The sequence below is a fragment of the Globicephala melas genome, chromosome 4 (genome assembly GCF_963455315.2).
Source record: "Globicephala melas chromosome 4, mGloMel1.2, whole genome shotgun sequence".
Lineage (NCBI taxonomy): Eukaryota > Metazoa > Chordata > Mammalia > Artiodactyla > Delphinidae > Globicephala > Globicephala melas.
Window position 1 is genome coordinate 1,046,726 of NC_083317.1, and position 20,775 is coordinate 1,067,500.

A 20,775-nucleotide genomic window follows, 5' to 3' on the forward strand; every position below is an offset into this window, starting at 1 on the left:
GACCAACACACTACTGAAGGAGAAGAACAAATTTGGAGGACTGACAGTGTCTGCCTTTAAGACTTATTATAAGCTACGGGAATCAAGACACTGTGGTATTGGTGCAAGAGAGACAAACAGATCAACGGAACCGAACAGAAAGCCCAGAAATAGACCCACATAAATACAGTCAACTCATCTTTAATAAAAAAAATCAAAGGCAATACAATGGGGGAAAGATAGTCTTTTCAACAAATGGTGCTAGAACAACTGGACATCACATGCAAAAAAAAAAAAAAATACTCACGATGGATCACAGACCTAAATGTAAAATGCCAAACTCCTAGAAGATAACATGGGAGAAACTCTTGATGAGCTTGGCTTTGGCAATGACTTTTTAGATACAACACCAAAGGCACAATTCATGGAAGAACTGACAAGCTGGACTTCTGTGCTCCAAAAGACACAGTTACGACAACGAGAAGACAAGCCACAGACTGGGAGAAAAAATTGCAAAACACGCATCAGATAAAGGACTGTTATTCAAAATATATAAAGAACACTTGAAACTCAACAATGAGAAAATGAACAGCCTGATTAAGAAATGGACGAAAGACCTGAACAGACGCTTCAGCAAAGCAGACACACAGATGGCAGTTAAGGACCTGCAAATATGCTCCACATCAGCTGTCATCAGGAAAACGCAAGTTGAAACAACGAGGGACTTCCCTGGCGGTCCAGCGGTCAGGACGCAGCACTTTCACTGCCGAGGGCACGGGTTCAGTCCCTGGTTGGGGAACTAAGATCCCACAAGCCACGTGGCTCGGCCAAAAAATATATATATAAAAATAAAATAACAATGAGATATCACTATACACCTATCAGAATGGCCAAAATCTGGAATATAGACAACACCAAGTGCTGACGAGGCTGTGGAGCAACAGGAACCCTCATCACCGCTGGTGGGAACGCAGATGGGTGGCTGCTTGGGAAGACAGTCTGGCGGTTTCTTACAAAACTAAACAGACTCTTACCATAGGATCCAGCAATCGCTTTCCTTGGTATTTACCTAAAGGAGCTGAAGACTTACGTCCACACAGAAACCTGCCTGCGGGTATTTACAGCAGCTTTTCCACAGCTGACAAAACCTGGAAGCAACCACGCTGTCCTTCAGCAGGTGAACACACAGACTGTGGCCCATCCAGACAGTGGAATAGTGTTCAGAGCTAAAGAGAAATGAGCTATCAAGTCAAGAAAAGCCATGCAGGAAACTTGAATGCATGTTCCTAAGTGAAAGAAGCCAATCTGAAAAGGCTACAGGCTGTATGATTCCAGCCATATGACGTTCCGGAGAAGGCACAACTGTGGAGACAGTAAAAAGATCAGTGGCCGCCAGGGGTCGGGGAGGAGGGACGAACAGGTGGGGTGCAGAAGATTCGCAGCGCAGTGAAAATACCCTTTGTGATACTATAATGGTGGATACATGCCATTTACATTTGTCAAACGCACGACGGAACATATAACACTGAGTGAACCCTGAACTTTGGACTCCGGGCGATTGCGATATGCCAGGGCAGGTTCACCAATAACAACAAATGTACCGCTGGGTGGGGGTGTTGACAGTGGGGAACTCTCTGGACCTTCCTCTCAAGTTTGCTATGAGCCTAAAACTGCTCTAAAAACAAGTCTGTTAAAAAAATTAGGCAAATGATAAAAAGTAAGTAAATATCGCAGCCCTACTATATTATCAGACAAAACAGAACTCAAGAGGAAAGGCATGAAGTGGGACAAAGGGGATGGTAATTTTGACAGTCCACCGAGACGTGATGAGCCCGGTACCACCCCGCGCACCCAGGATGCGTGGCAGAAAGGGGAGGAAGTCCTCATTCACGATGCAGACCCTGGGTCTCTCTCCTGCCCCACCCTCCCGTTAAGATGGGACATAACCACCTCAGTAAGACAACCTGATCACGTGTCTAAAGAAAGTCCATCCCGTCCCTTCCTCACACATGGCAGTGGTCACCAAGTCCAGACAGCTGTGGGGTTGGGGAACCTCATCTCAGCATCACAGAGAAAACCCACGGAGAACAAACATCTCAGAAACATGCAGGACTGGGAAGCATCCTAAACAAATGGAGAGGTGACCCAAGTCCCGGTGGATGTGCCGACAGGTTTACAACGTTCAGATCTGCGCACACGTCCACCATGACCAACCATAGCCTCGGGGAATGTTTCTGATGATCTAGGAGAGAAAGTGCCCAAGGGCATCCGAGGCGTCTTTGAAGAATGCTATGCATTCCAAGTGAGGCGTGTTACCCAGCACCCAAAGCTGGGATGCACAGGGGCTCTCGGGCCGCCAGTCATTAACACAGACTTGAACAATCGAGGAACAAAGAGATCGGGAGGCTGAGCGGGGCCACTGGCCTTCCAGCGACACAGGGAGGCTTCCCAGACCCTGTGCAGGAAGAGGAGACTTTCAGGTGCACAGAACGTGATCCCACGTCCACAAAGCAGGACTCACGAGTATGTGTGGGTGCACACACGTGCACGCACACGCTATGGCAGCAGGATAATGGGCCCCAGAGGTGTCTGTCCCACAACGCCTGGAACCTGTGAGCTGTCGCTGCACTCGGCAAAGGGGACTTTGCCGGTGTGGTTACGGTGACGGCCCTTGGGATGAGACCAGCCAATCTAACCACGAGCTGAGCAGAGAACCTCTCCCAGCCAGGGCAGAGAGCCAGAGAGGCGCAGCCCGAGAAGGGCTGGTGGTACCACTGGCTTTGAAGGTGGAGGGGCGCCGAGAGACAAGGAACGCAGGCTGCCTCCAGAAGCTGGAGAAGACAAGCCGAACCTTCCCTGGAGCCCCAGAAGGAGCGCAGCGCGGCAGGCACCTTGCTTCTGGCCCAGAGACACTGACTTCAGACTCCCGACCCCAAAGGTGACACACTAGTGTTGACGAGCCCCTGAGTTTGTGGTCCTTTGTCTTGGTGGCCACTCACACACCACACGTGTGCAAATCCACAGAGACGCCCCGCACAGGGAGCTGTGTCTGGCCCTCCCTTGTGAGGCCCGTAATTGATGAACGTGTTCACGACTAGCTCTGGGATGAAGACCTAACACAGGGGAGAAGCAGCGGAGGACGCGATGAGAGCAGGGTGGCCCTCAGGGACGAGAGAGGCAGGTGCAGGCGGTCCTGGGCCAGCACGTGCATGGTGGCAGGAGGACGGCCCGCTCTGAGCAATGGCCACTCTGCACTCTCCCTCCTCGGGACTGAGGCCGCTCACCTGCAGAACCTGCCCCTTCCAGTGGGGCCTCCCCCGACACCCCAGGCGCCCTCTCCCCAACCCCAGCTCCGTCCTCGCTCTCAGGGGTCAACCCGCCCACCTGCTGGCCCACCCAGCAGAGACCCGGGAGGACCTGGGACGGACACTGCCCCACCCGTCCCTGTGTGGAGGCCTCACTCCCCAATCTCTGGGGCCTAAGGGACAAGAGACCCTCCCGAACAGTGCGCTCTCCCCACGGCGCCACAGGGAGGGGAGGGGAGGGGAGGGGAGGGGCCGGGACACGCACGGCCTGACCGCAGACGCCGACGGAGCTGGCGGGGCCTTGGCGGCGACAGCCGCCCTCCCCTCCCCTCCTGGCCACACGGTGCTGGGGGCCCCGCACGGGGGTCCCTCCCGACCACCTCCCCGAGCCCCACACCGCTGGCCGCGCATCCCCCCAGCCGCGAGCCGGCGCCAGGGAGGAAGCAGGTCCAGGGGGAGGCGCTGCGATGGGCTGGACAGGGCCGCGGCCTCAGGCTGCTGTGCACCCGTCCACGCCCCACCGGCCACCGTGAGGCGAGGGTGCCCGTCTGTCCTGGGGTCCGCCACCGCCCTGCAGGACACACTGGAGAGCAGGGACGCAAGTGGTGGTACTGTGGGGGGGGGGCCTGCGGGCAGCTCTGCTGGGGCCTGGGAAGGAGGCGGCACCCGCGGCTCGGGCCTCGCCCACCCCGCCCCACGGCCGGCACAAGCAGCCCAGGGCCTCACTCGGCCAGAGCCAGTTTCACCCCAGGGCCGCCCTCCCCGGCCAGGCCCCCGCCCCCGCCTGCCCCTCCCCCCACTGCACACAGGCCTGGCCCAAGGGACTGGCAGCGGGCAGAGGAGGGCAAGGGCACTCCAGCCCTGGCCCCGTGGGACACCCCCGGCCAGGCCACAGCCAGCAGGGTCCCTGGTGTGGTGGACGTCCGAGCGGCTGACGGAAGAATCCCGCAGGCTTCTGCTCTGAACACGGCCTCAGGCCGCGGCCCTGCCAATGTGTGCCCACGCCCAGAGAGAAGTCCCCGAGGCCGCTCCACAGACCGGGCCAGCTGCAATCAGGGGAATCCCACACCCCGCACAGCCCTGCCCGGGCCCTGCCAGCGCGAGGCCCGTCCTGCACCAGCCCCCGCCCCGGGCCCACTGTGGCTGAACCCCCAAGCCAAAGGGGACCTGGGCCCAGCAGCGGGACGTGTGCCCAGGGCTCTGAGCGGACAGGCCTGGCCTTCCCCGCTCCCTGCCCCTGCCCCGTGGAGGTGGGCCTTTGCGTGGCACCAGGGGCCCTCCTGGCAGGACACCTCCCTGCGGTGCTGCCCCTGCCCCACGCGCGTGGTTGGGGACAGGGCAAGGCTGGCTGGGAGACGCGGCACAGACTCTGGAGGGGCCCGGGCTGGCCCGGTGTCAGGTGTACTGGGGGCACTGACGGCGTGGAGGGTGAGGGAGCACGCAGCTCGCTGCAGCCCCCTCCCTCGGCGTGAGGTCGATGCCCTCCGTGCCAACAGGCGGGCCAGGCCCCTGCCCCCGCCCTCGGCCCCGCCCTCAGGGACAGCCACAGGGCCCGTGGGCTCCTCATGCGCCAGGCCCTCCCAGAGAGGACCCCGCCCGGGCTGCTCCTCGGACACCCTCCTGGCCACCCTGCTCACACGCGGGGCTCAGCCACCGCCCCCCTCGAGCAGCGTCCCCATCCGTCTGTCTGCAGAGGCCACGGTCCCACCTCCCTCTCCTCCCAGCCCTTGCTTTCTTCTTCCTTGGGGTGGGCACCACCGTCATGGGCGCTTGTTCCTGTCCTGCTGTGGCCCGGGCACCGGCAGCCACCTCCTCACTGCATCCCAGGCCTGGCCAGGGAATCGCCCATGCACATCCCTCAGGGGCCCAGCAGACTGACACCCCCTCTCGGGGTCCAGTGCAGGCGGCCCACCCCCACTGGCCCAGCTCCAAAGCCCAATGACTTCAGAGACCAATGAGTGGGTCGAGGCTGCTCCCCACGGCACCACGGTCGCAGGGGGGCGGTTAGCAGTACACACACAGCAGGGCACGGATGGGCCCGCAAGTGCGAACGGGGAGCAGGCTCCGCTCAGGGGCCCAGCCACACCAAGGACGCAGAGGCAGCTGGTGGGCCCTAGGAGGCTGCGGCGGCCCATCCCTCTCTCCTACCAGCCACGTGGTGATGGGGCGAGTCCATGTGGGGGGACGTGGCCCCCAGGAGGGAGTGGCCCTTTTGCTGCCCTGGGGTGGAGGGGCTCTGGAGCTCACGGACCGGCTGGGGGACCCCCGTGAGCCCCTCAGACTCACTGGTCGCTAGATGGTCAAGACCTGTCGACCTTAAGAGCTGCAAGCCCCCCGTCCCTTCCGCCCCCTCGACCGTGCAGGCTGGGCACAGTGGCTGGGAGCCGTGGGCAGAATTCGGTGGGAAGTCCCGTCGCCGTCCTGTGCCTTGGTTCCCCCTCCGCGACAGGTGTGTGGCAGGCGACCTCAGAGCGTGGGGAACCTGCCGTCACGCACAGAACCTCTGGTCTTGAGCACGCCTCTCAGCCTGCCCCCCAAAGGAAGCAGTGCACGCCGTCCAGCCTCCCGAGGGCGCTCGCCCAGCCGGACCGACAGAAGGCGGGTGGCGGGCCGGCCGTTACCTGCAGGCGGCCCAATGAACACGCAGCGCCCGTCCTCGCGGGCTGGGAGCGAGGCGCAGGGGAACGGCAGCCCGCGCCCGTCCAGGCGGCTCCAGCACGCATCCTCCAGGGCCTCGCAGAACTGGCGGCAGGGCGGCGGGCCGGGCAGGGCGCCGGGGCCACAGGGGGGGGCCAGCAGCAGGCAGAAGAACCGGGCCAGGAAGCGGTGACAGTGGGTCTGCAGGAGCGCCCCCCAGGCCCGGGCCGCGGCCTGCACCTCCTCGCCGCTCGCGTGGTGGAGGTGGTTGGGCAGCCAGAAGCGCCCGATGCCCAGGTGGCCGCAGAGCGCCAGGGAGGGCAGCAGGGGCAGGCAGCGGCCGGCAGCGCCCAGCAGTGCGGAGCTGTCAGCGAGACCAGGCCCCACAGGGTTAGCCACGTGGGGAACCCAAGCACCCCTGTCCCCACTTAGAGCCAAGAGTGCGGCGTGAGACAGCTTGGCGGAGGGCTCAGAGGAGAGAGCCCAGGGGGCAGCGTGCACTCCCGGGGAGCCCGTCACCAGGGCAAGCGGAGGAGGCGTGCGCGTGCGGTCATCAGGGCGTCGGTGCTGCTGGCCGGGACGGGCTGCCGCGGGCAAGAGGCCCTTGCTGTCCAGCTCCTGGGGCCACCCCGGGGGCGGCTGGCTTCCCTGGGGAGGGGCCCCGGCCCACGCGGAGGACAGAGAAGCTCTACCTGGGGATGGCGGTGGTACCGCAGGCTCCCCGAGCAGGGCCCGGGGCCTGTCCGGGGAGGGCGGCGGCTGGGAGGGCGGCGGCTGGGTGCCGGCCTCGGTCCTCTGGGTGTCCGGAGAGCTCGGGGCCCCGGTGCTCAGCCAGGGAGTGGTCCAGTCGTCCTGGGGGCCCCTGGAGGGTCCAGGGGTGGTGAGGGGGTCCGTGGGGTTCTCGGGGCCTGGCGTCCCCGCCCTGGCAGAGCTCGTGGTGGGGGTGGTGTCGTCCCACAGCTGGACGAAGCTCCGGATGCCCAGAGCCACGTTCAGGATCTTGGCTCCGACGCCAGCAATGTTCTCCTCCTTTGTGTCTGGGCTCGCAGTGGAGGCCGCCGAGGGGACAGTGGGGGCCTGGCCCTGGCCCACCTCCGGCCTCTCCAGAGGCGGCTCGGGGCTGGCAAGGGCTTTCCACTGCTGGGTGGGGTCATCCTGGGGGGCCACGTGCGTGGTGGTGTCCTCTGTGGGCCGCACAGGTGAGGTGTCCTCTGTGGGCTGCACAGGTGAGCTGCCCGGGGGCTTAGAGGCCAGTGTGACCGTGGACCCGGCAGTGTTAGCGGACCACAGCCAGGACATCAGGTCAGCCCGGGTGGGCGCGAGGCAGCATGCAAGCAGCAGCAGCAGGCCACAGTGGCCGCGGCGGCCGCTGGGGTCCGGAGCCATCAGGCTGTGTGCACCGCAGAGCAGCGGGCGGCCTCTGCTGTCCAGAGGCGGGGCCAGCCCGCCCCCACCTCCCGCCCCCGGGCCCGCAGCCAGCTCCCCGTTCAGGCATCCAGGCGGCTCCCCCTCCTACCTCCCGCTCTCAAGGGCTCTCAAGGAGGGAAACGGACAGATGTGCGCCTCTACCCAAAGTGACAGGCCCCCTGGAAAACGCCTCACACCTCCTTTAAGCAGCCGCAGACTCCACCAGAGGCCAAGGGGCACTGACAGAGAAGTCAGACGACTTCCCAGCTCCCTCCCCGGGCCCTCCCAGACTGCCGCCGAGTCCCTGCTCCGGAGCGTGGGCACAGTGGGCTCCGGGCCGGCACACCGCGGTCCCCCGGTGGGGGGGCGCTCCTGGGTGCACTGGAGCTTTGGGAAGGACCCTCCTCCTCGCCCTGCAGCCTGCAGAGCCCAGACCCAAGAGAGAGCACCAGGCACAGGTCCTCGGGGCGTCCGTCCTGCGCGTGGCTGGGAGCCTCAGGATGCCGGGGTACAGCCCCTGGCCCCCGTGCCCACAATGCTCTGCACTGGAGTTTCTCTGACTGAGAACAGCCTGGAAGCCTGGCCTCAAGCCACGGCTCTGGGGCAAAGCTGGAGCTTAGAAACCACTGGCTTCACTGTGAGTCCATCCTTCTGCCGCAGCTGCTGCCCTGAGATGGCAGCGTTTGGTCCCCAGGGCCTCTGTTCAGGTCACCTGTTCCGCAGCCTGCCCAGCTCTGTCCCCCCGCAGACGCCGGCCGCCCTCCCTCCACCTCGCCAGAGAGCACGGCCTCTTTTCAGCTTTCGCTCTTAAAACCTGCTCAAACACACCGGCCCTCTGTCTGACGGGCTGGTACCGCGCTCCCCGGCTGACCCTGCCAGTGTCCGACTTCTCATCAGCGCTTAGCTGAGGCCTGGGGGAGCTGCTGATGAACCCCTGAGAATTGCTCCAAAGGGGCAGAGCACAGCAGTTGGGAAGCGACGAAAGGCAGAGGAAGATTAGGGACTCGGTGAGACCAACGGTAGACAGACAGACAGAGGTCCCCCCTGCCACTCCCACACCTCAGAGCTCAGCCCGTGTGCAGGGTGGGTGACTGGGGGATAAGCCCTTCACGCAGCCCCCGGGCGCCAGCCTCCTCCAGACATCACTGGGCGCCCCTTCCGGGGGTGTCCCACTCTGCGGACCTCTCCGGAAGCCAGGTTAGCCAGGCAGGCCTGCAGCTGGACTCTTCCCACCGAGCCCCGACTCCTTCCCTTCATAAAACTTCAGACGACACCATCCCTCTGTCCAAAACACTATGGGATGCTGCCCCGTGGCCTGAAGTCCTGCCAGCGCCTCTCCGGGGTTTGGGGAGAAGACCTGGGCACGGGGAGCAGCCTTGCCTGGGACTCACAGCCTGTGCAGGTGTCTGACCTGGAGGCTAGCTGCTCCTCCCCACCTGGCGCCTGCCCGAGCAGGCGGGGACCCAGCTCAGCCTTCACTGTAGCAGGCACACCGTGTGGCGAGGAACCTGGGCCCGGAGACCAGAGGCTCTGGGCCACAGCCCAGGAGAGGGGGATGCCGAGTGGAATGCAGGCGGTCTCTACACGTGCCCACACGCGCCCGCACACGCCCGACACTCGCTTATGCAAACACACGTGTTCCCTCCTGCAGGCTCACATCGTCACATGCACCCTCACACATCCACACACACACGCACGGGTCTCACCACACGTTCCACGCTAGACCCCACGCGTGCCCTGCGTGCCAGCCACGCCTTCTGTCTGAGTCCCCTCGGAACCCCGTCCTCTCCAGCCTGTGGCAGGGACCCCGGCCCAGGATGCCCAGGGTGCCATCGACGAGCTGGGCCGCTTGGGACCAGAACACACGTTTCAGGACAGCTGAACAGCGGGTCCCCTCTCGAAAGGCGGGGGCACCCCGTAAGCCAAATCTGGGTTGCACCCTCCACCCCAGAGTTCTTAGAAACGCCTCAAGAACAGTCTCTTGCTAGTTATGCCGCTGATGTGATTTTATGCCTAAAAGTCTCTGGAAAATCTCAGGACAGATATTCCAAAGGCCCTTCCCCTGCTCCAAGCACGTTCTGGAGAGGGACTCTGGGCCCTTTTGAGGCAGAGCCCCTGAGCCCAACACGGTGGGGCTGCCCTTGTCCCCCCCGATGGCCCCGTGCCCTCAGTTACTCCCTGGGGGCCACTCGCCAGCCCCCAGCCCTGCATTCACTCGCTCAATTCACGCTTCCTGGGAGAGCCAGGAACGCGGAACCGCGGGGCAAAGGGGGATGGTAGCTGTGACCCCACTGCACTGAGCGACACACCACCATCCAGTGGGCAGCCCCCACCCTCCCCGCTCCAGACCTCACCCTTCCTGCCCACCTTCTGGAGACCGCGGTCACGCCCCGGCACTCCTAGAACGTCACACGTCCACCTTCTCTGGAAAACGTCAGCACAGCTCTGCCCCAGGACTCGGCTCCCATCAGGAAGCAGCCTGCCGAGGTGCTGGTCCGTGAGGCTCCCTGCACACGCGTGCCCACGCGTGCACAGGCTCGCATGCACGTGTGCACATACGTGCACGTGCACACACACGTGCGTAGCCCCACATGTGCACACGCTCACATGCACACTCACACGGACACTGCAGCATTCAGAAAGCCTGAGGTGTAGACCGGGCTCCCCCAGCAGACTGTGGCTGCAACAGGCCCCCCGCCTGGGCCCAGCCCCTCAGGGACACACGGGGCTCCGGTCCATCCATGCACAGGGTCCTGTCAGCACTGGTCCCTATGGAGTCTGTGCTCGTTGTAGAGGTTGGATAATCTCCCTGTCACTCGTGGGGATGGAGAAGGAGGGGAAAATGGGTTTCGAGGGAAACCATCTGATGACTGAAACACAAATCCCTCTGGGTCAGGTGCCACGTTTCTGAAAGCACTTTGTTCTCCAAGGCCAGGCCCAGAGAGCCCTCAGCCCGCCTCAGAATCGTCACAAGCGCTGTGCTGAGGAACGACCCCAGGCCCCCGGGGGAAGGTGGCCCCCCCATCGTGTACAGAGTGGTCCCTCGGCCCCTGGTCGCTCCCCCACCCATTCATCCTCATGCCCTAGAGGGAGAGGGGTCAGACGAGACGCTGAGGGGTGCACAGGGGGGCGCGTCCAGCCCAATATCCCCTCACCCAGCCCCCAGCGGTGACCTGGCCTTTCCTCCCTCTGCCCACCCTCGGGGTATCACAGAGGCATTTCCGTGCAATCTGAGAAGTTTCCTGGTGCCTCGGCGCTGCCCAATCAGAACTCGGAGCACAGCCTCCTCTGGCCCTCCCAGCCCTCCACCGGAGCAGCCCGGGGGCCCTGTTTCCCGGGTCCCAGCCTCCTTCCTGGCGGGGACTTGGCTAGCTTCCCTGCGGCTCCTCAGGCCAGATTAGAGAGCAGAGGCCCAGGTCTCAAGGGCACTCGCCCCATCGCCTCGGGGCTGAGGTGGACCACCCACCCTGTGTGCCCTGCCCAGGGTTCCCCGCCGCTCCCCACAAGGAGCACGGAGGCCGTGTCCTCAGTTACTTCACGGGGAGCTCAGGAAACAAACCAGCCCCGAATCGCACCCCCCCGCCAGCCAGCATGTGCAGACGGGTGGGCCCCCGTGCAGCCCAGAGCATCCTGGGACCCCTTTGTTGCCCTCAAGGGTCTGTGGTCTCCCTTCAGGTTTCACTTATGAGAACAGCCGGCAAAGGGCCGTCCAGCTGACCACAGGGTGCCCAGCAACGTCTAAAGGCTTCCTGGGCTCCTATGACCTTTGGTGACTCTCTAGTCATCCCCGGTAACCTGGGCACTGGTGTCGGTGGCCTGAGATGCCAGCCCCTTGGAAGCCATCGCGGGGGCTCCCTGCATGCAGTGACTCCATGCTGGGCAGGCCCCTGGTGGGACCCTGGCCGAGAAGCCACCTCCCGTGGGGCCCTCTGCCCTGAGGACTGGCTCTCCCCCACAGGAGCTGAGCTCTGTCCCGGGCCCTCCAGCCAAGCTTGGCCACGAGGGTTCCAGGAGTCTGAGCATCTACCTGGCCCTGGAGGACCCTGAGGGCACCTCCCCACCAAGGAGTGGCCTCGATGTCCACAGACCCACGCGTGGGCTCGCCACTGCCCGCCACCAGCCAGCTAGGCTCGAAACTCGGAAGCAGGCAGCAGCTCAGCACCCAGGTGGGATGGCCTCTGGGGAAGCCTGAGATACATCCGAGAAGATGCATGCATTGACCTAAGCTCCCAGAGCGGCCCCCTGGAGGACCCTCTGACCACACACAGGTGCCCAGAAGGGAGAAAGCCCAAAGCTGCCCAGAGGGCCATCCTCTGAGGACCCACGGCAAGTCCTGCCCGTGCAAGGAGCCCTGGGCCCCCAGCATCCAGTTCAGGAACAACCGGGATCCAGGAATTCCTGGTGAGCTGGGAATTCACCAGGTCCAGGACCAAAAGCCAATGACAGCACAACTGCTGCTGTGGTCTCCATCTGGCAAACTCTTACACATCCCTCAAGACCCCATCCCCTACACTTGCTGTCCTGTGGCTCCCAGACAGGGCTCGCTGTTCTTGCCTTGGATCCTTCCTTGGTGACGACGCCCCGCTCCTCGATGGTGTGGTAGCTTCTGTTCTTTGTTAACCTGGTGTCCACCTGTTCTCACATTTCATGCTGTGTCCTGACTTAAGGCAAGTTCTCCTGCGTGGGTGGGTTCCTCCTCCCACCCAGCCTTCCCCATGCCTGCAGAACTGTCTCTGGTGGCTGAAAACTCCCCTGGAGGACATCGGATTTCTGTCTGAAGCCTCCTGGATACTATCCAACACAACAAGGGTAATTTAAATTATAGAAGAGAATTCTGTACTCAGAGGAGACATGCGGGTGGCACCGGCAATAACAAGGAGCTTTCTCTTTCTTGGGAATGAACTGGCCAGAACTCCTGTAGATGCCTTGTAGGTGCCAGGTGACCCCTAGCAAAGCTTTGGGTGGATTCCCGATGCCCCTTCTCCCCTCACGCCCTCACTCCTCCCACGCCGACTTCCTGAAAGGCCCCCCTCTCTCCTCCACCCACGACACACACAGCGCCTTGTGGCCCAAACCAGCGAACACCTGCACCGTTGTTAATTCACCCCAGGGCTTGCCAGGTACACGGGAGCATGTGCGTCTATAGGCGTGTGTTTGTGTCTCTCTGATGGGCGTGTGATTACGTCTCTGTGTGCGTGCATGTGCATGTCTGTGTACACACACGTGTGCACACGTCTTGGGTCTGTGCCCACACGCGTCCACTCACTCCCGTGCACGCTATTGTCTCTGGGTTCCTGGACGCCGGGGAGGCTGCAGGAAAGGCCCGCCAGGCCGGGGTTTGCCGACCACCCCCTGGGGTCTGCGCTACCCGGTGACGGGGGTTAGGACTTGCTAACTTGTTAGCCAGTGTTTGCACGTTCTTGTTAGAATGACGTCCCAAAGCCGCAAATGTCTAAGTCACTCCCTCAAACGCCTGCCTCGGCCTCCCCGCGGGGACCCAGGCGCCGGCCTCATCAGACGGTCTCTCTGGCTCAGGATCACTCCCCCTACAAGCACCGGGGGGGGGGGGCCAGCCACCCCTTCTGAGAGGACCCAGCACCCACAACTTCCAGAAGGTTCTGCCCTCCTGCTGCTGGGAGACCGGCCAGCCTCCGGCCCCGCCCTGCGCTGTGCCAGGGTTTGTTCTGTGTGGCCCTTCTGGTTGGATTCCTGAGAAATGTGGTCTTTTATTTTCATTTTTTCAAAAGCACGAAACACCCACATGTGCGCAGAGCCAATGCGAGAAACAAAGCGGAGCGTGTCCAGGCCTGAGGCTTCGGGCTGTGAGGTCAGAGCACGGCCTTGTCTGCCCGGGGCTCAGGGACGCTGCCGCTGGGGCCTCAGCCGTCCTGGGCCCACGGCGGGGTCTCTCCTGGGCCCCTCCGGGTGGTCTGCCTGCGGCTGCCCACATGTGGCCCAAAGGCTGGCCCTGATTCCTCTCTTCAGCCCATCCCTCAGACCATCCCCCCCCCCACGCTCCCCAGGCCAGCAGTGTCCTGCAGGGACCCCTCCTCAGGTCGCCCAGGGTCACCTCTCCTGCTCCTCCCTCGAGGACCAGGTACTAGAGACCATTCAAGACGCGTGGGCCTGCGAGGAGCTGGCCGGCCTCCAAGGAGCAGGGCTGGGAAACCAGTCCCAACATCCAGTGCTGGGGACAGCCCCCAGGGCGGCAGCACGTCCAGTAAAGACCCGTACATTGTGGGGACTTCCCTGGTGGCGCAGTGGTTAAGAATCCGCCTGCCAATGCAGGGGACATGGGTTCGAGCCCTAGTCCGGGAAGACCCCACGTACCACAGAGCAACTAAGCCCGTGCGCCACAACTACTGAGCCTGCGCTCTAGAGCCTGTGCTCCACAACTACTGAAGCCCGTGCACCTAGAGCCCGTGCTCCGCAACAAGAGAAGCCACCGCTATGAGAAGCCCACGCACCACAAGGAACAGTTGCCCCCGCTCACCGCAACTAGAGAAAGCCCGTGTGCAGCAACAAAGACCCAACGCAGCCAAAAATAAATAAATAAATATTTAAAAATTAAAAAGAAAAAGACCCATACGTTGTGGGCACGTTTACAGCCCTTCCAGAATGGAACACACCTTCTCATCTTTCTGTTTATAATTGCCCAAAGTGTCCAAACGTTCTGCCCCAACCCTGTGTTTCATGGTGACTTTTTTGAGCCACAGTGATAAAGGCCACAGCTCCTAAGATGCCCATTGAAGGCCCTGCTGCTGGGCCTGCTGACGACAAGCTCTATGCGGACCGCTGGCCAGGTTCCCGCGCTGGCCGGGCCTCTCCTTGTGGCCACTGTCCGCCCTCAGGTTGCTGTGAAGATTAAGCGGCACGAGGTGGCCGGGCAGCCGGGGCTACAGGTCAAGGCCCACGGGTGCCTCCCCTCCCCTCGGGTGTCGGTCACCCGAGGACCCGCCTGGCCACATCGCCAGTGAGAGCCGAGCACACAGACAGGAGGACCGTGGACAGCGGGGACCTTGCAACACCGTCTAATCTTTAACCACCAGGCTGTCCAGCCCCCCTCCTCTGCCCTCAGGTGTCCTTTAACCCACTTCATCCCAGTGTGGGAAAGTGGAGACCCGGGTTCAGGTCGCCAGGTGCATGCCCTCAGCGGAGCCCCCAGCTCCCGCGAGGGCCGAGGCCCCGCTGCCTGGGCTGAGCAGGCAGGGGAGGTGCTGCCTGGTGGGAAGGAGGCTGTCCCAGCCCAAACCCAGATTCCTCTATGGTAACAGCGGAGCCAACAGGAGCCCTCTGGTTCCCAGATCAACACCAAGCATCGCCCCGTACTCAGCTGGGCACACTGTTCCCACAACCCCACCACTGGTCTGGGGTGACAGAACACAGGGGACCCTCCGACCCCCACAGAGCCGGCCCCTTGGGAGGCGAGCGTGGCAGGTGGAGACCCCCGGCTGGAGGGGTCGGCAGTGGAGGTGAAAGGTGGCTGGGAGCAGAGATTCTCAAGACGTTGACACATCTTGGGGAAAAGGCACCTCCCCGGGGCCACCCGGTGACCACCAGACACGCACGCCCTCCCACGTCCCAAGGGAAGGCCACGCGGAGCACACGCGGTTGCCTGTCCAGGGTGCACAGCCAAAGCCCTAATCCAAACACGAGGAAACAGCTGGACAAGTCAGACAGCGCGCTTCGCGGGATGGACAAGTCAGACAGCGCGCTTCGCGGGACAGCGCCCGGACTCTCCAGAAACGGCCACGTTAGGAAGCGTAAGGAGGAAGGGGCGGCTCTAAGCTAACAGGCTGAGGGGTCACGGCCACCAAGTGCCGCGCGGTTCCTAGATGCTCCGGGGCCGCCGGGCAGAGACGGGGCCAGCTTCATAAAGGCCGTCATTGGGACCTGGAGGACCCTTGAATGTGGCCTGTGTGATAGAGGACAACTGGACAGGAGGCGCCCACGGACAGCAGGCCACAGGGCAAGATGCCGCGCCCACGTCCCCAACGAGCGTGTGCACCTGCACGGGGATGTGAGTGTGGATGCACACGTGGACACGGTGTGCAGGTGTGCACGGCCCTGGGTACAGACAGGGCCAGACCAGGAGACCAAGGGGAACCGCGATGAAGGAAGTACGTGAGCAAACCCCACACTGTCCTTCGACTTTTCTGCAGGTCTGAAACGTTCCCATGAGAAAAGTTCATGGGGAGAGTAAAGCTCTCCTCCTGTGTCCGCCTGGAACACTCTCTCCACCAGCTTTGTCTCTGGAAAGGCAGGTGACGCAGCAGAGGGTGGTAAGAACTGCTTTCCAGGCACGTCCCGTCCCTGGGGCCACGCGTGGGTGTTACCCCTGCCGAGACTTCAAAAGGCCCTGGCGGGTCGCCACGCGGCTGGGAGCGGCTCCTGCCTTCCCTGAGCGCCCGGCGGGCGGCAAAGTCGCCGACTTCTCTCACTTGGCGTCATTTAGGTTCACGTTCACAAAACAAAGATCTGAACGTGTTTCTCCCAGTCAGGCTTTAGACTCTACGGGAATCATCCAAGCTACACCCCAAGGCAAAGCAGATGCGTTCACAGGCTCTAAACACTCCTTTAAGAACCAGGGATAAGCACGCACATGTGGTCGCCTTACCTTTGATAAAGGAGGCAGGAATGTACAGTGGAGGAAGGACAGCCTCTTCAGTAAGTGGTGCTGGGAAAGCTGGACAGGCACATGGAAAAGTACGAGATTAGATCACTCCCCAACGCCATACACAAAAATAAGCTCAGAATGGAGTAAAGACCTAAATGTAAGGCCAGACACTATCAAACTCTTAGAGGAAAACATAGGCAGGACACTCTATGACATAAATCACAGCAAGGTCCTTTTTGACCCACCTCCTAGAGAAATGGAAATAAACACAAAAATAAACAAATGGGACCTAATGAAACTGCAAAGCTTTTGCACAGCAAAGGAACCATAAACAAGACCAAAAGACAACCCTCAGAATGGGAGAAAATATTTGCAAATGAAGCAACTGACAAAGGATTAATCTCCAAAATTTACAAGCAGCTCATGCAGCTCAATAACAAAAAAACAAACAACCCAATCCAAAAATGGGCAGAAGACCTAAATAGACATTTCTCCAAAGAAGACATACAGAGTGCCAACAAACACATGAAAGGATGCTCAACATCATTAATCATTAGAGAAATGCAAATCAAAACTACAGTGAGCTATCATCTCACACCGGTCAGAATGGCCATCATCAAAAACTCTAGAAACAATAAATGCTGGAGAGGGTGTGGAGAAAAGGGAACCCTCTTGCACTGCTGGAGGGAATGTGAATTGGTACAGCCACTATGGAGAACAGTATGGAGGTTCCTTAAAAAACTACAAATAGAACTACCATATGACCCAGCAATCCCACTACTGGGCATATACCCTGAGAAAACCATAATTCAAAGAGTCATGTACCAAAATGTTCATTGCAGCTCTGTTTACAATAGCCAGGAGATGGAAACAACCTAAGTGCCCATCATCGGATGAATGGATAAAGAAGATGTGGCACATATATACAATGGAATATTACTCAGCCATAAAAAGAAACGAAATTGAGCTATTTGTAATGAGGTGGATAGACCTAGAGTCTGTCATACAGAGTGAAGTAAGGCAGAAAGAGAAAGACAAATACCGTATGCTAACACATATATATGGAATTTAAGAAAAAAAAATGTCATGAAGAACCTAGGGGCAGGACAGGAATAAAGACACAGACCTACTAGAGAATGGACTTGAGGATACGGGGAGGGGGAAGGGTAAGCTGTGACAAAGTGAGAGAGAGGCATGGACATATATACACTACCAAACGTAAGGTAGATAGCTAGTGGGAAGCAGCCGCATAGCACAGGGAGATCAGCTCGGTGCTTTGTGACCACCTAGAGGGGTGGGATAGGGAGGGTGGGAGGGAGGGAGACGCAAGAGGGAAGAGATATGGGAACATAAGTATATGTATAACTGATTCACTTTGTTATAAAGCAGAAACTAACACACCATTGTAAAGCAATTATACTCCAATAAAGATGTATAAAAAAAAAAAAGAACCAAGGGGTTCCTCTACTTTGCTCTTCTTTTTTCAAGAGTCTTATTCTGGGTGCCTTGAAATTCCATATGGATATTAGGATCGGTTTGCCAATTCCTACAAAGACATCAGCTGGGATCGGGTAGGAGCTGTAGTGGCCGGAGGTTGTTTGCGGGAGTGATGCCGTCTTAACGATGTGAAGTCTTCCAATTCGTGAACACGGGATGTTTTTCCTTAATTTCTCTCTAAGTTGTTTTTTTAAGTTTTCAGAGTATACATTTTGCACTTCTTTGTTAAATTTATTCCTAAATATTTTACTCTTTTTGATGCTTTTGTAAATGGAATTTTTTCTCAATTTCATTTTTGGATTGTTCGTTGCAAGTTATTGAGAAATACAATTGGTGTTTTTATATTGATCTCGTATCCTACAACCTTGCTGAATTTGTTAGTTGTAACAGATTTTTAGCAGATTCCTTAGGACTTCACACATATAAGATCATGTCATCTGTGAACAGAGTACAACACTGAATAGAAGTGGTGAGAGCAGGTGTTCTTGTCTTGTCCCCAATCTTGGGGGGAGCGTCCAGCCTCTCACCAGTAAGTTCGATGTTAGGTATGAGTTTTTCGAGATGCCTTTCATTGGCTTGAGGAAGTTCCCTTTTTTTCCTAGTTTTTTTAATGTTCTTATCACGAAAGGGTGTTGGATTTTCTCTATGCCTTTTCTGTGTCTACTGAGATGATCATGTGATTTTTATTTTTTATTCTGTTGATGTGATGTATTACATTAATTTTCAGACATTAAACCAAACTTGCATTCCTGGGATAAAGCCCACTGGGTGATGATGTATAATTCTTTTTCTATGTGGCTGAATTTGGTTTGCTAGGATTTTAAGAATTTTTTGTGTTGTAAGAAACGTTGGACTGTAGTTTTTTGTGTTTGTGATATCTGTATGGTTTTGGTATCCAGGTAATACTGACCTCATAAAATGAGCTGGGAAATGTTCCCCCATCTCTTATCGTTTGAAAGAGTTTGTGAAGAACTGGTTTTAATTCTTCTTTAAATGTTTGGTAAAATTCAGCAGTGAAGCTGGTCTTTTCTTTATGGAAGTTTTGGGATTACTAATTCGATCTCTTCATTTGTTACAGATATATTCAAATAGTCTACTTCTTATTGAATTTCAGTAGTTTGTGTCTTTCTAGGAACTTGTTCATTTCACCTAAGTTATATAATTTGTTAAAATACAGTTGTTCACAGTATTGGGTTCGAACATTGTGTAGGGTTAGAACAGAACTGGAGGAATCACGTTTCCCTACTTCAAACCTTTTATAATGCTAAGTGACCAAGGCAGCAGGTACTGGAACAAAGACAGGCAGACAGATGCGTGAAACAGAATTGCGAGCTGAAATAAACTCACGCATCTATGGTCAACTGACTTTCCACAAGGTTGCCCAAACTATTCAGTGGGGAAAGAATAGTATTTTCAACAAATGATGCTGGGACAACTGGACAGCCACAGGGAAAAGAAGGCAGTTAAACCCTTACCTCACACCATATACAAAAATTAGCTTCAAATGGATCAAAGACCTAAATATAAGAACTAAAACTATAAAACTCTTAGTAGAAAACATAGAATAAATCTTCATGACCGAGGATTTGGCAAAGGACTCTTAGATATGACACCAGAAGTCTGAGCAACAAGAGAAAAAACATAGATCAATTGGACTTCAACAAAACTGAAAACTTTTGTGCTTCACAGGACACAGGAAAGTGAAAAGACAACCCACAGAATGGAAGAAAATATCTGCAAATCACACACCCAATAAGAGATGTGTATCCAGAATATGGAAAGAACTCCTGCAACCCAACAATAAGAAGACAACCCAATTTTTTTAAACTGGCAAAGAATCTGAAGAGACATTTCTCCACTGAAGACATACAAATGGGGACCTCCCTGGCGGTCCAGTGGTTACGACTTCGCCTTCCAATGCAGGGGGTGCAGGTTCGATCCCTGGTTGGGAAGCTAAGATCCCACATGCCTCGAGGCCAGAAAACCAAAACAGAATCAATACTGTAACAAATTCAATAAAGACTTTAAAAGTAGTCCACATCTCAAAAACAAGACATACAAATGGCCAACGGGCGCATGAAAAGATGCTTAATAACACCAGTCATCTGGGAAAATCAAATGGAAACCACAATGAGATACACTTCACACCCACTAAGATGGCTAGAATCAAAAACGTAATCACAAGTGCTGGCAAGATGTGGGGAAATCACAGCCCTCATCCTCTCCTGGCCGGAGTGTAAGATGCGGCAGACGCTTTGGAAAATAGTGTGGCAGTTCCTTGAACGATTAAGCAAAGATACCTTGTGCCCCAGAAATTCCACTCTAGATACACACCGAGAGAAATGAAAGCATACGTCCACACAAAATCTTTACACTAATGTTTACAGCAGCACTATTCACTTCAGCCAAAAGGTGGAACGATACAAGTGTTCCCCGGCTGGCGAACAGATACACAAGGGGGTCCATCCACACTTTGGAGTGTGACTCAGCCACCAAAAGGACTGAGGTCCTGACACGCCACCACATGGATGAAGCTTGAACACATGACGTTCGAGTGAAAGAAGGCACACACAAAAGGTCACATACAGGTGATGCCATTTACATGAAATAGAACAGGGAAATCTATAGAAAGTAGGTTAGTGACTGGTCAGGGCTGGAAGTGGTAACAGCTAAAAGGTTTCTTTCTTTTACTGAAGTATAGTTGATGTGTAATATCATATAAGTCACAGGCGTACAATACAGTGATCCAGTTTTAAAGGTTGTCCTCCATTCAGTCACAAACTCTTGGCTGTACCCCTGTGTTGTACAATATATCCTTACGGCTTCTCTTATACCTAATAGTTTGTACCTCTTAAGCCTCTACCCCGATCTTGCCCCTCCTCCCTTCCCTCTCCCCACTGGTGACCACGACTTTGTTCTCTATATCTGTGGGTCTGCTTTTTTTTGTTACAGTCACTAGTCTGTCACATTTTTTAAATCCCACATATAAGGGAAATCACGCAGTATTTGTCCTTCTCTGTCTGACTTACTTCACTCAGCGTAACGCCCTCCAAGTCCATCCACGTTGCTGCACGTGGCCAAGTTCAAGGCTTCTTTCTGAAGTGATAGAGACGTTCTAAAGTTGACTGTGGTGATGGTGGCGCACATCTCTGAACACGCTAGAAACTGCTGAATCGTACACTTTAAGTTCGTGAATGTATGGCATGTGAATTACGGCTACATAAAGCTGTTTAAAAAAGAACGAAGGGAGACCGTGTCACCTTTCTCAAACCACACAACCCCAAATGCTACTTAATTTGCATTTATTTGATTGTTCCTGAGATTGAGGGTTTG

General features: G+C 57.4%; 1 protein-coding gene across 4 annotated transcripts in view; it reads right to left on the reverse strand.

Moving 5' to 3' along the window:
- Positions 1–20,775, reverse strand: part of COL18A1 (collagen type XVIII alpha 1 chain) — a 97,557-nt gene that overhangs the window by 41,721 nt on the left and 35,061 nt on the right. The window contains exon 1 of one of the 4 annotated variants that reach the window (XM_070045405.1): positions 5,906–7,307. The exons of the other annotated variants lie outside the window; for them this stretch is intronic. Coding sequence (XP_069901506.1) covers positions 5,906–7,307 — 1,402 coding nt within the window. Of the gene's footprint in view, positions 1–5,905; positions 7,308–20,775 lie in introns of those variants that run through there. 4 annotated transcript variants of the gene reach the window in all.